The sequence below is a fragment of the Octopus sinensis genome, linkage group LG19 (assembly GCF_006345805.1).
Source record: "Octopus sinensis linkage group LG19, ASM634580v1, whole genome shotgun sequence".
In the NCBI taxonomy this organism is placed as follows: Eukaryota; Metazoa; Mollusca; class Cephalopoda; order Octopoda; family Octopodidae; genus Octopus; species Octopus sinensis.
In genome coordinates this window covers 28,420,836-28,434,170 of record NC_043015.1, presented here as the reverse complement: position 1 = coordinate 28,434,170, position 13,335 = coordinate 28,420,836, and the positions used below count along the sequence as shown (strand labels likewise).

Here is a 13,335-nt window from a genome sequence, read left to right as displayed (position 1 = left end):
GTGAGTGGATTTGGTAGACAGAAACTGAAAGAAGCCTGTCATATATATGTATATGTATATATATATATATATATATATATATAATATATATATATATATATATATTATATATATATATATATATATATTAATATTTATATATATATATATATATATATATAGATATATATATTATATATATATATATATATTATCATATATATATATATATATATTATATATATATATGTATATATATATATATATATGTATATATATATATATATATATATATATATATATATATATATATATATATATGTATGTATGTGTGTGTATGTGTTTGTGTGTCTGCTGTTTGTCCCGCTAGCATTGCTTGACAACCGATGCTGGTGTGTTTATGTCCCCGTAACTTAGCGATTCGGCAAAAAGAGACCGATAGAATACGTACTGGGCTTACAAAAGAAGAAGTCCCGGGGTCGATTTGCTCGACTAAAGAAGACGGTGCTCCAGCATGGCCGCAGTCAAAATGACTGAAACAAGTAAAAAGAGTAAAAGAGTAATTGAGGTTTCACCTCTGCTTTCTCCACACCTCCAACAGGATTTGAACCAAGCATTACAGGCTAGCCAACATAACACTGTACTAAACGCAATTTTTTCAGTGTATTGATGCCATGTGGATGGAAGCACTCCGTCGGTTACGACGACGAGGGTTCCAGTTGATCCGAATCAACGGAACAGCCTGTTCGTGAAATTAACGTGTAAGTGGCTGAGCACTCCACAGACACGTGTACCCTTAACGCAGTTCTCGGGGATATTCAGCGTGACACAGAGTGTGACAAGACTGGCCCTTTGAAATACAGGTACAACAGAAACAGGAAGTAAGAGTGAGAGAAAGTTGTGGTGAAAGAGTACAGCAGGGATCACCACCATCCCCTGCCGGAGCCTCGCGGAGCTTTTAGGTGTTTTCACTCAATAAACACTCACAATGCCCGGTCTGGGAATCGAAACCGCGATCCTACGACCGCGAGTCCGCTGCCCTAACCACTGGGCCATTGCGCCTCCACTTGATGCCATAACGCAGTTCTCGGGGATATTCAGCGTGACACAGAGTGTGACAAGACTGGCCCTTTGAAATACAGGTACAACAGAAACAGGAAGTAAGAGTGAGAGAAAGTTATGGTGAAAGAGTACAGCAGGGATCACCACCATCCCCTGCCGGAGCCTCGCGGAGCTTTTAGGTGTTTTCACTCAATAAACACTCACAACGCCCGGTCTGGGAATCGAAACCGCGATCCTACGACCGCGAGTCCGCTGCCCTAACCACTGGGCCATTGCGCCTCCACTTGATGCCATAACGCAGTTCTCGGGGATATTCAGCGTGACACAGAGAGTGACAAGGCTGGCCCTTTGAAATACAGGTACAACAGAAACAGGAAGTAAGAGTGAGAGAAAGTTGTGGTGAAAGAGTACAGCAGGGATCACCACCATCCCCTGCCGGAGCCTCGTGGAGCTTTTAGGTGTTTTCGCTCAATAAACACTCACAACGCCCGGTCTGGGAATCGAAACCGCGATCCTATGACCGCGAGTCCGCTGCCCTAACCACTGGGCCATTGCGCCTCCACTTGATGCCATGTAGTCCCATGTCGTTCTGAAGTCATTCACTGCTGGCTGCAGTCAATTGACATTCTTGTCAACATAGCAACCAGGAAATAAACCATTTATTATGGGAGGGAAAAACGTATACATATGTAATGAGAGAGAAACCACATGTTGGCATCACATGATCTTTCTTACCACCCACTCACTATAAAAATGTGAGTAAACATCAGTGAATTGCAATTTTAATTGAAAAAAAAACAAGAAAAACTGGAAGAATTTTTTGGGGTTTTTTTTCAAAAATATTAAAGTTTGTTGTCTTAATAACTCATATTCATTACTTTTTAATTACTTTATTTCTTTTGAATTTATTTCCTTTGAATTTTGGTGAGAACAGATGTATTAAAACTGATGCTCAGCAATTTTTCTCAAAAACAGTGCATTCTACCCTGACATGAGAATTTACGTTATCATGAAGCTTGCTTCCCAACCACATGGTTCTGGGTTCAGTCCCATCGTGTGGTAGCTTGGGAATGTGTCTTCTACTATTATAGCTTCAGGCCAACCAAAGCCTTGTGAGTGGATATAGTAGATGGGAAGTGAAAGAAGCCAGTCATATATATATATATATATAAGAATTAAAATGTATATATATACATATATATATATAAGAATTAAAATATATATATATATATATATATATATATAATGTATGTATATACTCTTTCTCTTTTACTCTTTTACTTGTTTCAGTCATTTGACTGCGGCCATGCTGGAGCACCGCCTTTAGTCGAGCAAATCAACCCCGGGACTTATTCTTTGGAAGCCCAGTACTTATTCTATCGGTATCTTTTGCCGAACCGCTAAGTGACGGGGACGTAAACACACCAGCATCGGTTGTCAGGCAATGCTAGGGGGTCACAACAATATATATATATATATATATATATATATATATATATATCCTTAAATCCTTAAAAATGTTTTTCGGGTGTGCAAGGTGGTGAGCTGGCAGAATTGTTAGCATGCCAGGCAAAATGTTTAGTGGCATTTCATATGTCTTTAGGTTTTGGATTCAAATTCTTCCACGGTTGCCCTTGCTTTTTATCTTTTTCGGGTTGATAAAATAAGTACCAGTTAAACATTGGGATCTATGTAATTAAAACTTAACCCCTCCCCCAAAATTGCTGGCCACACGCCAGAATTTGGAATCGATCATAATAGAAGGAGCCATGCAAACGGTAACACTTACTTTCACTTTAGGTAACAAAGTAGCACTGGTGAATACCACATTCACTTCAGATTCATTGATCCCATGTATGATTGCACTTTCTCCCAACGTAGAATAAAGAGTGACCACTGCAAAGAAAATTAAAACATGTACATTATAAGATAAGTATGGATGTGAACAGTTGCATACAGACGTGCCAATCACTTAAACTAGATGAAACTTATGGAAGAAGGAGGCCTAGGAAAAAACATGGAATGAAGTGCTGAAGGCCAGTCTCAAGACACTGAGCTTTATGAAGCAGATAACAAAGGACCAAGATATCTGGCACTTTGCGATACTCAAGAAAACCCATCCATCATAGCAGAATTGATACTTGTGTTGGTGTCACATAATAAGCACTTGTGCTGGTGTCATGTTAAGAGATAATCTACTATAATAATACTCTTGCGTTTATGAATGAGAAAAGAAGGGGGTGATAGATGAATAAGGAAGGAAGGGGTGATGTCATACTTGGTAGTGGGATGATGAAAATTGTACGCTGAAAAAATAAATCAAACAGCGTTTCAACTCTGTGTGAGTATATGTGTATGTATGTCAAAGAGGGGGTATGTGAGGGGGTATGTGAAGGTGTATGTGTGTGTTCATGTGTGTGTGCGTGTGTGTGTGCATGCATGCGCATGGACAATGGAAGTGAGATGGTTTATCTTTGTTCACTTAGTATTTGGGTTTATTTTTTGATTTGGTTGAATCCTGGTTGGTTTTTATTATTTTTTTGCTAGTTCGTTATTTTTAGCTTTTTTGACAGAAAAAAGTCATCCTAAAATTTTTTTTTTTAATGTAAGCGTGCCCAAACAAGTCGAATGCTTACACAGAGCAGGTTTTACAGCCACATCACCCAAACCGACCGGGTGAAACCGAGCTTAGTTGCTAGTCAATATATAAAGATCGATAAAATGGGTACCATACCGAAATATATTCTGGGGGTAGATATGATCAACTAAACCTTTTAAAAATAGTACCCCAAAATAGTCAAAAGTCAATGACTGAAAGTACTAAAAGAACACTCACACACACACACACACACATACATACTCCTTTACTCTTTTACTCGTTTCAGTCATTTGACTGCGGCCATGCTGGAGCACCGCCTTTAGTCGAGCAACTCGACTCCGGGGCTTATTCTTTTTGTAAGCCCAGTACTTATTCTATCGGTCTCTTTTTGCCGAAGCGCTAATGACGGGGACGTAAACACACCAGCATCGGTTGTCAAGCAATGCTAGGGAAACAAACACACACACACAAACAACACACACACACACATATATATATATATACATATATACGACAGGCTTCTTTCAGTTTCCGTCTACCAAATCCACTCACAAGGCATTGGTCGGCCCGGGGCTATAGCAGAAGACACTTGCCCAAGATGCCACGCAGTGGGACTGAACCCGGAACCATGTGGTTGGTTAGCAAGCTACTTACCACACAGCCACTCCTGCGCCTATACACACACAATTATAATAAAAAATATTATTTTATCAATGACAACTTCTATGTAAGACACAGGATGTGATATGATGCCATTTCCTTTGACAATTCTTCACCCACTCCTACACATGAACATACAAGTAAATACACTGGGCGCTAAAAGACTGTTCCTGCTACAGTTGTTGTTGTTGTTGTTGTTCATCTAAACTTTCAATGTGTTTGTCGTATGATATCAGCCTTTTTCTGTAAGGTCAAATTTTATCATCAAGGTCAACATCCTAGAACTCCACATATATCAGAATTAGAATTAGAATTAGATATAGGCTAAGAATGGAAAGCTCTGAAGTTTACGGCATCATTCTGCTAATAACAACAGCCATTACAAAAGAAACCACTAATAGAGGTTGCTTAATGATACAGAGGTGACAGCAGTTGGTTGGTCGTTCCTTCACGAGCCATGCCTGGATCATAAGGGCCGGTTTCCCGGTTTCCTTGGCGTATAGGTGCCCCACCTGGACGGGACGCCGGTCCATCGCAGGTGAGCTGCAAGATGCAGGAGGAAAGAGTAAGAGAAAGTCGTGGCGAAAGAGTCAGCAGAAGTTCGCCATTACCTTCTGCCGGAGCCACGTGGAGCTTAGGTGTTTCACTCATAAACACACATATCGCCCGGTCTGAGATTCGAACCCGCGATCCCTCGACCGCGAGTCTGCTGCTCTAACCACTAGGCCATGTGCCTCCACTCACAGTAGTTATTTCATCTCTAAGTAAAATGTGAGAAAACCATCTTGCATGCTGAATTTAAATCAAGCCAAGATCAATTTTGCCCTTTGTCTTTTCAGAATCGGTAAATAAATGTACCAAGGCAAGATGATGGGCTGGTCAAATCTTTAAAGCAATGGAAAGGATAATTGTCAGAATTCATTTTGTCTCTTTGCAATCTGAGTTTAAATCCTATTGTGGTCTACCTTGATGGTTAGTAGACTTGATGTTAGTAGGCGTAGGAGTGGCTGTGTGGTAGGTAAGTAGCTTGCTTACCAACCACATGGTTCCGGGTTCAGCTCCACTGTGTGGCACTTTGAGCAAGTGTCTTCTACTATAGCCTCGGGTCAACTAAAGTTTTGTGAGTGGATTTGGTAGATGAAAACCATGTTAGAGTACCACCTCAAAGGGTTTAGTTAGACAAATTGACCCCAGTACTTAACCCATGAGTTCTATGCTGACCATCAGCTTATTGAAATTCCTTTTAATTTCAGTGTGGAGGAAAAGTGTGTAACGACTGTAACAAGTAAAAAATAAAAGACAAATATATATATATGAAAATGAATAAATAAAAGAACTTGTACTTACATGGAAAATTATATGCCAAGCACATCTGTGCAATGATCATCCATTCAGCTCGAGTTTCTGAGAAGATTAAAACGTGGTCCCTTGGTTTGAGTCCCAGTTCAAGTAGACCACGGCCCAAGCAATGGATCTGCTCGGAAACTTCGTTGAAGGTGGAGAAGTTGTACTCCCCCATAATCAACTGGAAGAATGATTGAAAACATACAGAGAAATCAGATAGATTTAAAAGATATAAATATCAGCAAATTATTTTCAATATTTTAAATAATAATTTTACTATAAGGCGGTGAAGCTGGAAGAATCATTAGCGTGCTGGGCAAAATGTTTAGCAGCATCTTGTCAATCTTTTCATTCTGAGTTCAACTTTGCCTTTCATCCTTTCAGAGTCAATGAAATAAGCACAAGTTGAGTTGAATACTGAGATCAATGTAATCAACTAGCCCTCTCCTCCAAAATTTCAGACCTTGTGCTTTTAAAAGAAAAGAATATTTTTTACTATTGGCACAGGAGTGGCTGTGTGGTAAGTAGCTTGCATACCATCAGTGGGAATTGTGCCACTGATAGAGCAGGTTGAGGCCCCTCCCCGTGAGGAAGAGGTAGAAACCCGTCATTTTCTATCACAGGGAAGGGCCTGTTGAGAGATTCTTGGGCAGTCTTCTCGACTGAGAACGTTACGACTCAGTCTGCACACAGAGGATACACAAAACCTCACACTTTACTTTGAAAATCTTTTTAAATAAGTTGAAACCGGTTAAGTTAATAAATACTTTTAAAAAAACTCCTGCATTTTCAGATTCTTTTCCTTATATATATATATATATATATACACAACTAAGCCATCGCCTATATATTACTCTTTTACTCTTTACTCTTTTACTTGTTTCAGTCATTTGACTGCGGCCATGCTGGAGCGCCACCTTAGTCGAGCAAATCGACCCCGGGACTTATTCTTTGTAAGCCCAGTACTTATTCTATCAGTCTCTTTTGCCGAACCGCTAAGTGACGGGGACGTAAACACACCAGCATCGGTTGTCAAGCAATGCTAGGGAGACAAACACACAAACACACATACATACATACATATATATATATATATACATATATACGACAGGCTTCTTTCAGTTTCCGTCTACCAAATCCACTCACAAGGCTTTGGTCGGCCCAAGGCTACAGTACAAGACACTTGCCCAAGGTGCCACGCAGTGGGACTGAACCCGGAACCATGTGGTTGGTTAGCAAGCTACTTACCACACAGCCACTCCTATTGTGGAATTCCTTGCTGAATCCTAGGGTTCCAGAAAATTCCATTTGGGAAAACAACTGCATATATATATACACACATATATATATACACACACATATATATATACACACATATATATATACACATATATATATACACATATATATACATATATATATATACACATATATACACATATACATATATACATTATATACATATATACATATACATATATACATATACATACATACATATACATATATATACATATATATATATATTATATATACATATACATATACATATATACATATACATATATACATATACATATATGTATATACATATACATATATACATATTTACATATACAGATATACATATACATATACACATATACATATACACATATACATATGCATACATATATATATATATATATATAGAAAAAGAGAGAGAGAGGAATAAAGATAGAAAGAAAGAAAATGTCTGCAGTCAAATATTGAGGCCTTCTAAAAGCATTTACGACCTAACCGATACCACATGTGGCATATTTGAAATAGCATGGCATACAGGCTTTCGACTGTAAACCTGCTAATTAGACCATATCAGCTTTCATAACATTCAAATAACAACAACAACAACAGCAGCAGTTGCAGCTGCAATGAGGAGCTCCTACAGTGTCGCTCGGCTTTGCTAGAAACAGCAACTAAATCTCTCTTTTACATCATGCCAAATTCTCTCTTCCTTCCCCAAACCTTAAAAGAAAGGCAAGAAAATCGAAGAAAATCGAAGAACATGATGAGGATAAATTTGAATAAACCATGTCTGGAAATAGTTGGAAATAGTCATGGTTGGAATGCATTCAATAGGTCTGCTTGGTGTGTGACCCAGAGTTCAATAGTAACAGCAATGGTAGCAATCGATCAAACATCGTAGACGGATGGATGGATGGAACGATGGACAAATAAAAAATGATAGAGAGAGAGAGAGAGAGAGAGAGAGATGGATGGAGAGAGACAGATATTTACTCTCTTTTACTTGTTTCAGTCATTTGATTGCGGCCATGCTGGAGCACCACCTTTAGTCGAGCAAATCGACCCCGGGACTTATTCTTTGTAAGCCCAGTACTTATTCTATCGGTCTCTTTTGCCGAACCGCTAAGTGACGGGGACGTAAACACACCAGCATCGGTTGTCAAGCAATGCTAGGGGGACAAACACAGACACACACATACATATGTATATATATATACATATATATATACGACAGGCTTCTTTCAGTTTCCGTCTACCAAATCCACTCGCAAGGCGTTGGTCGGCCCGGGGCTATAGCAGAAGACACTTGCCCAAGATGCCATGCAGTGGGACTGAACCTGGAACCATGCGGTTGGTTAGCAAGCTACTTACCACAAAGCCATATATATATATATAGAGAGAGAGAGAAAACCAGGTAGAGAGAGTATGACACCATGATGTCCTTAACAAGCCACTAATATATTCTAATTTTGGCACAAGGCCAGCAATTTTGAGGGGAGGGCGAAGGGGGTGGGAGTCAATTACATCGACACCAGTACATGACAGGTACTTTATCTCATCGACCCGGAAAGGATGAAAGGCTAAGTTGACCTAGGGAAGGATTTGAACTCTGAATGTAAAGGACCAGAAACACATGCCGCAGACAATACAATACATCCTGGCCACACACCATTTAAACAGGGCAAGACACTAAAATATGTTTAAAATGTTTTAATGAGGCTTTGGTCACAGCAATGTACTTTTACGAAGAACTAAACACACACACATACACACATACACACACACATACACATGCATACACACACACACACACACACATACATACACACACACATATACGCACAGTACAAAATATCAAGTCCTACACCTCTGTCTATCTGAATCACTGGCGCTTTACGCTCCACCCAAGAACTCAACATTTCGTCAGCCGCCCCCCCCTCCACCCCCACCCCAACCCCCACCCCCGATTTATTGAGGTGAATGACCGGGTCTCCCGAAACATGACGAAAGACCTACAGCAGGAAGTGACCTCACGATTCTTGGGACTCTGGTAAATGAATTTATTTGTTCAGCTTTCATTTTTTTTATTTTTATTTTTATTTTTATTTTTATTTTTTATTTTGCCTTTTCTACTACTTCTTTGCTCACAACAACAACAACTAACAAAAAAAAGAAAAGAAAAGTCTATCTTCATCACCGTTACAACAACCACAGCAACTACTATGCTTACTAAATGTTACCACCACCACCACCGCTGCTGCCAACACCACTACTTCAACCACCACTACCACAACCACCACCACCACCACCACCACAAAATATCAATTACAATCTTATCCCTCCCCCACCATGATAATTACTCATACTGTTATTTTATTTTATTTTTTGGTCGTTTTATTTTGTATTTTTTTTAACCAAGTCTGAAGGGCAGTAGTAGGAGGAGGTGAGGCTGGGATAAAGTGATTTAAACAAAGAATGTCACTGATAAAACCCCAAACCAGGAGACCATGTTGATGCTGTTGTTGTTATTCAGCCCCAGGTCAGCTCACATCTAGCATACCTCAGCCAAATGCATTCCATCAATAACCATCCAAACCGATTTTTCTTTTTTTTTTTTAAACATAATGCACTTAGGACTATATTAGCTAAAGGCGGTGAGCTGGCAGAAACGTTAGCACGCCGGGCGAAATGCCTAGCCGTATTTCGTCTGTCGTCACGTTCTGAGTTCAAATTCCGCCGAGGTCAACTTTGCCTTTCATCCTTTCAGCACACAGTCTGTACTCGTTTGCAGTTGCTTACACTGAAGCAACATGAAAAAAAATCTCTCGGCCTAAGACACAATGCATTGCTCAGCCTGGAAATTGAACCCGCCACCGGTGCAAGATAAAGGGAACTTCCTCGATCAAGAACACACATTGCCCTCCCACAAAATTGAATTCACAACTAGAGCAACATGAAATTAAAGGCCTTAATCAAAGACACAATGTAATGCTCAGCCTGGAAATTGAACCTGCGACTGGTGCAAGGTAAAGTGATGTGCCTGATCAAGAACACGTTGTCCTCTCACAAAATTGAATTTACAATTGGAGTAACATGAAATGAAAGGCCCTGATCAAAGACACTAAGTGTTGTCTCATCTGGGAATTGAAACTACAACTGAAGCAACATGAAACAAGGTGCTTTGATCAAGGAGGCAATGCACTGACCAGCCTGGATATTGAACCGACAACTTTACAATTTAAGTTAAACATCCGAACCGCTAAGCTAGCTGGATAAACCGATCACTAATCAACTTTACTAGCCAAGAGGATGTTAGTAAATACAGCTTTTATAGTTCCTGCAGCATTCATCTGCAATGCTATTGATTGCCGAGAAAGTGTACAACAGAGAAAGAATCAATGATCAGAAAGAGAGAGCACAGCGTAAAGGGGGCTGAATGATATGAACACCATCGTGGAGCCAATTCAATGCAGGGTCAATACATCTGATTGAAGCCGATTTGTAAAGCAGAGAGAAGTGGGGGGGGGTTATGTGAAGGAGGAGAAGAAAGCTGATCAGACGAAGAACAGATTAGGGGATTCGTGCACAACTGAATGTGTTCTGCTGATCAATGTGAAGCAAATTTGGGGCAACAATGCCTGCGCCGTAACTGCAGTGTGTGCCTGGGTGTGGATAACTACATGAAAGGCGGCGAGCTGGCAGAAACGTTAGCACATCGGGCGACATGCTTAGCAGTATTTCGCCTGCTGCTACGTTCTGAGTTCAAATTCTGCCGAGGTCGACTTTGCCTTTCGTCCTTTTGGGCGTCGATAAATTAAGTACCAGTTACGCACTGGGGTCGATATAACCAACTTAATCCGTTTGTCTGTCCTTGTTTGTCCTCTCTGTGTTTAGCCCCTTGTGGGTAGTAAAGAAATAGGTACTTCGTCTGCCGCTACGTTCTGAGTTCTTCAATTCCGCGAGGTCGACTTTGCCTTCATCCTTTCGGGCGTCGATAAATCAGTCAGTACCAGTTACGCACTGGGGTCGATATAACCAACTTAATCCGTTGTCTGTCCTTGTTTGTCCTCTCTGTGTTTAGCCCCTTGTGGGTAGTAAAGAAATAGGTTTACTTCGTTGCCGCTACGTCTGAGTCAAATTCCGCCGAGTCGACTTTGCCTTTCATCCTTTCGGGCGTCGATAAATCAAGTACCAGACGCACTGGGGTCGATATAACCAACTTATCCGTTTTGTCTGTCCTTGTTTGTCCTCTCTGTGTTTAGCCCCTTGTGGTAGTAAAGAAATAGGTACTTCGTCTGCCGCTACGTTCTGAGTCAAATTCCGCCGAGGTCGACTTTGCCTGCCTTTCATCCTTTCGGGCGTCAATAAATTAAGTACCAGTTACGCACTGGGGTCGATATAATCGACTTAATCCGTTTATCTGTCCTTGTTTGTCCTCTCTGTGTTTAGCCCCTTGTGGGTAGTAAAGAAATAGGATAACTACATTTATAAACTCTTCCCGTCTTAAAAGTATTATGCAGCAAGTCGCACACTGCAAAGTGCGGTGCACAGAGGATTGCAGAGAAAAGTTTTATGCAGAACATGCATATGTTTGACTATACACACACACACACACCAAGTAAGCACATAAATGCAAAACAAGGTGGGGGGAACAACAGTGCACGCATACCAAAGGTAGGGTAAAATGCTTTTGATTAAAGCAAAAGATATCTTCACAAAATGTTACTCAGAGTTTCGTGTTACCTTTCATCCAACAAGTTGTCTGACGAACAGTACCATGAAACTCAGAGAAACAGTTTGTGAAGAACTTTACAGCTTTAATAAAAAGTGTGTGTGCGTGTGTGTGTGCGATTGTGTGTGTGTATATCTATATATATATATATATATATATATCTATATATATATATATATATATATACCTCTATATAATATATATATATATATGCCATGATGGATCACTAGCCACTACACATTCTTTATTTTCTCTCCTTGTTCCTTCCTGTCGAAGAGCGTAGGCTCAAAACATTAAAGATTTTTTCACTTCCCGAGCGTTATACTAATACATCTGTTTGTTGTCTACACCACCTAGCTTCGTCTTTTGTTTTTTTGTGAATTCTCCCCATATATTATATATATATATTATATATATATATATATATACATATGAAGATATTTGCCAACATAACGTGGCAGTTGAATGTTGCTGCTATTTAGCCCCAGGAAACATCGTCACCAGCTGGCTATATGACACACTATCTCTGTCCTTATATTTTCAAACAAGGGAGTTTAGCATCCCCACTCAGTACAAAAGAATATCTGTATATCACGATTTCTGAATTATTTTCCTTCATCAGTACAGAATAACTGTTCAGTTAGAGGTGGCGCTTCTAAATTCATGTTCGAAATATATAGTTTTCAAAGTACACACAGTCTCTGATCTAATAAAATTTTCTAACTGTTGAGGAACTACCAGAGAAGCTTGGATATGAGTATTCAATCACTCATTCAAGTCAGCTCTAGAAGAAAAACGACCACCTCTGGTTTCAAGACGAAAGGTGTTCTTCCATCAGGATAATGCTCGGCCACATACAGTGAGGATGACATTCCAAAGGCTGGAGCAGTTTCAATGGGAAAAGATGCCCCACCCACCACATTCGCCAGACATTGCCCCATCTGATTATCATTTATTCCGCAGTCATCAAAATCATTCGGACGGAAAAAATATGAATTCTGTAGACGAGGTCACAACAGTACTAGAGGAGAATCTTTCATCATGGCCGAGTGAATTTTAGAAGAGGTGCCATGCAAGTCTACAATACAGATGGAAGAGTATTGTAGAAAATGAAGGAGAGTATATTTTAGATTAAAAAACCGCATTATTTATGGGATCACACACACACATATACATACATATATACACATATACATACACAGTGAGGGCGCGTGGCTTAGTGGTTAGGGTATTCGGCTCATGATCGTAAGGTTGTGAGTTCGATTCCCGGCGACGCGTTGTGTCCTTGAGCAAGACACTTTATTTCACGTTGCTCCAGTCCACTCAGCTGGCAAAAATGAGTTTGTACTTGTATTTTAAAGGGTCAGCCTTGTCACTCTCTGTGTCACGCTGATTATCCCCGAGAACTACGTTAAGGGTACACGTGTCTGTGGAATGCTCAGCCATTTGCACGTTAATTTCACGAGCAAGCTGTTCCGTTGATCGTATCAGCTGGGACCCTCGTCGTCGTAACCGGCGGAGTCTTTAGTCTTTATACATACACACATACATATATATACATACACACATACATATATATACATACACACATACATATATACATACACATACATACACACACATATGTACATATATAAACATGAATATATATATATATACATACATGCATATACAC

The 13,335-nt window shown here is 39.9% G+C and overlaps 1 protein-coding gene across 3 annotated transcripts in view; it reads right to left on the bottom strand.

Moving 5' to 3' along the window:
* Positions 1-13,335, bottom strand: part of LOC115222125 (long-chain-fatty-acid--CoA ligase 4) — a 136,866-nt gene that overhangs the window by 25,407 nt on the left and 98,124 nt on the right. For all 3 annotated transcript variants that reach the window (XM_029792255.2, XM_029792256.2, XM_029792257.2), the window contains 2 exons: positions 5,648-5,825; positions 2,831-2,937 (listed from right to left, as the gene is read on the bottom strand). In XM_029792255.2, coding sequence (XP_029648115.1) covers positions 2,831-2,937; positions 5,648-5,825 — 285 coding nt within the window. The remainder of the gene's footprint in view (positions 1-2,830; positions 2,938-5,647; positions 5,826-13,335) is intronic.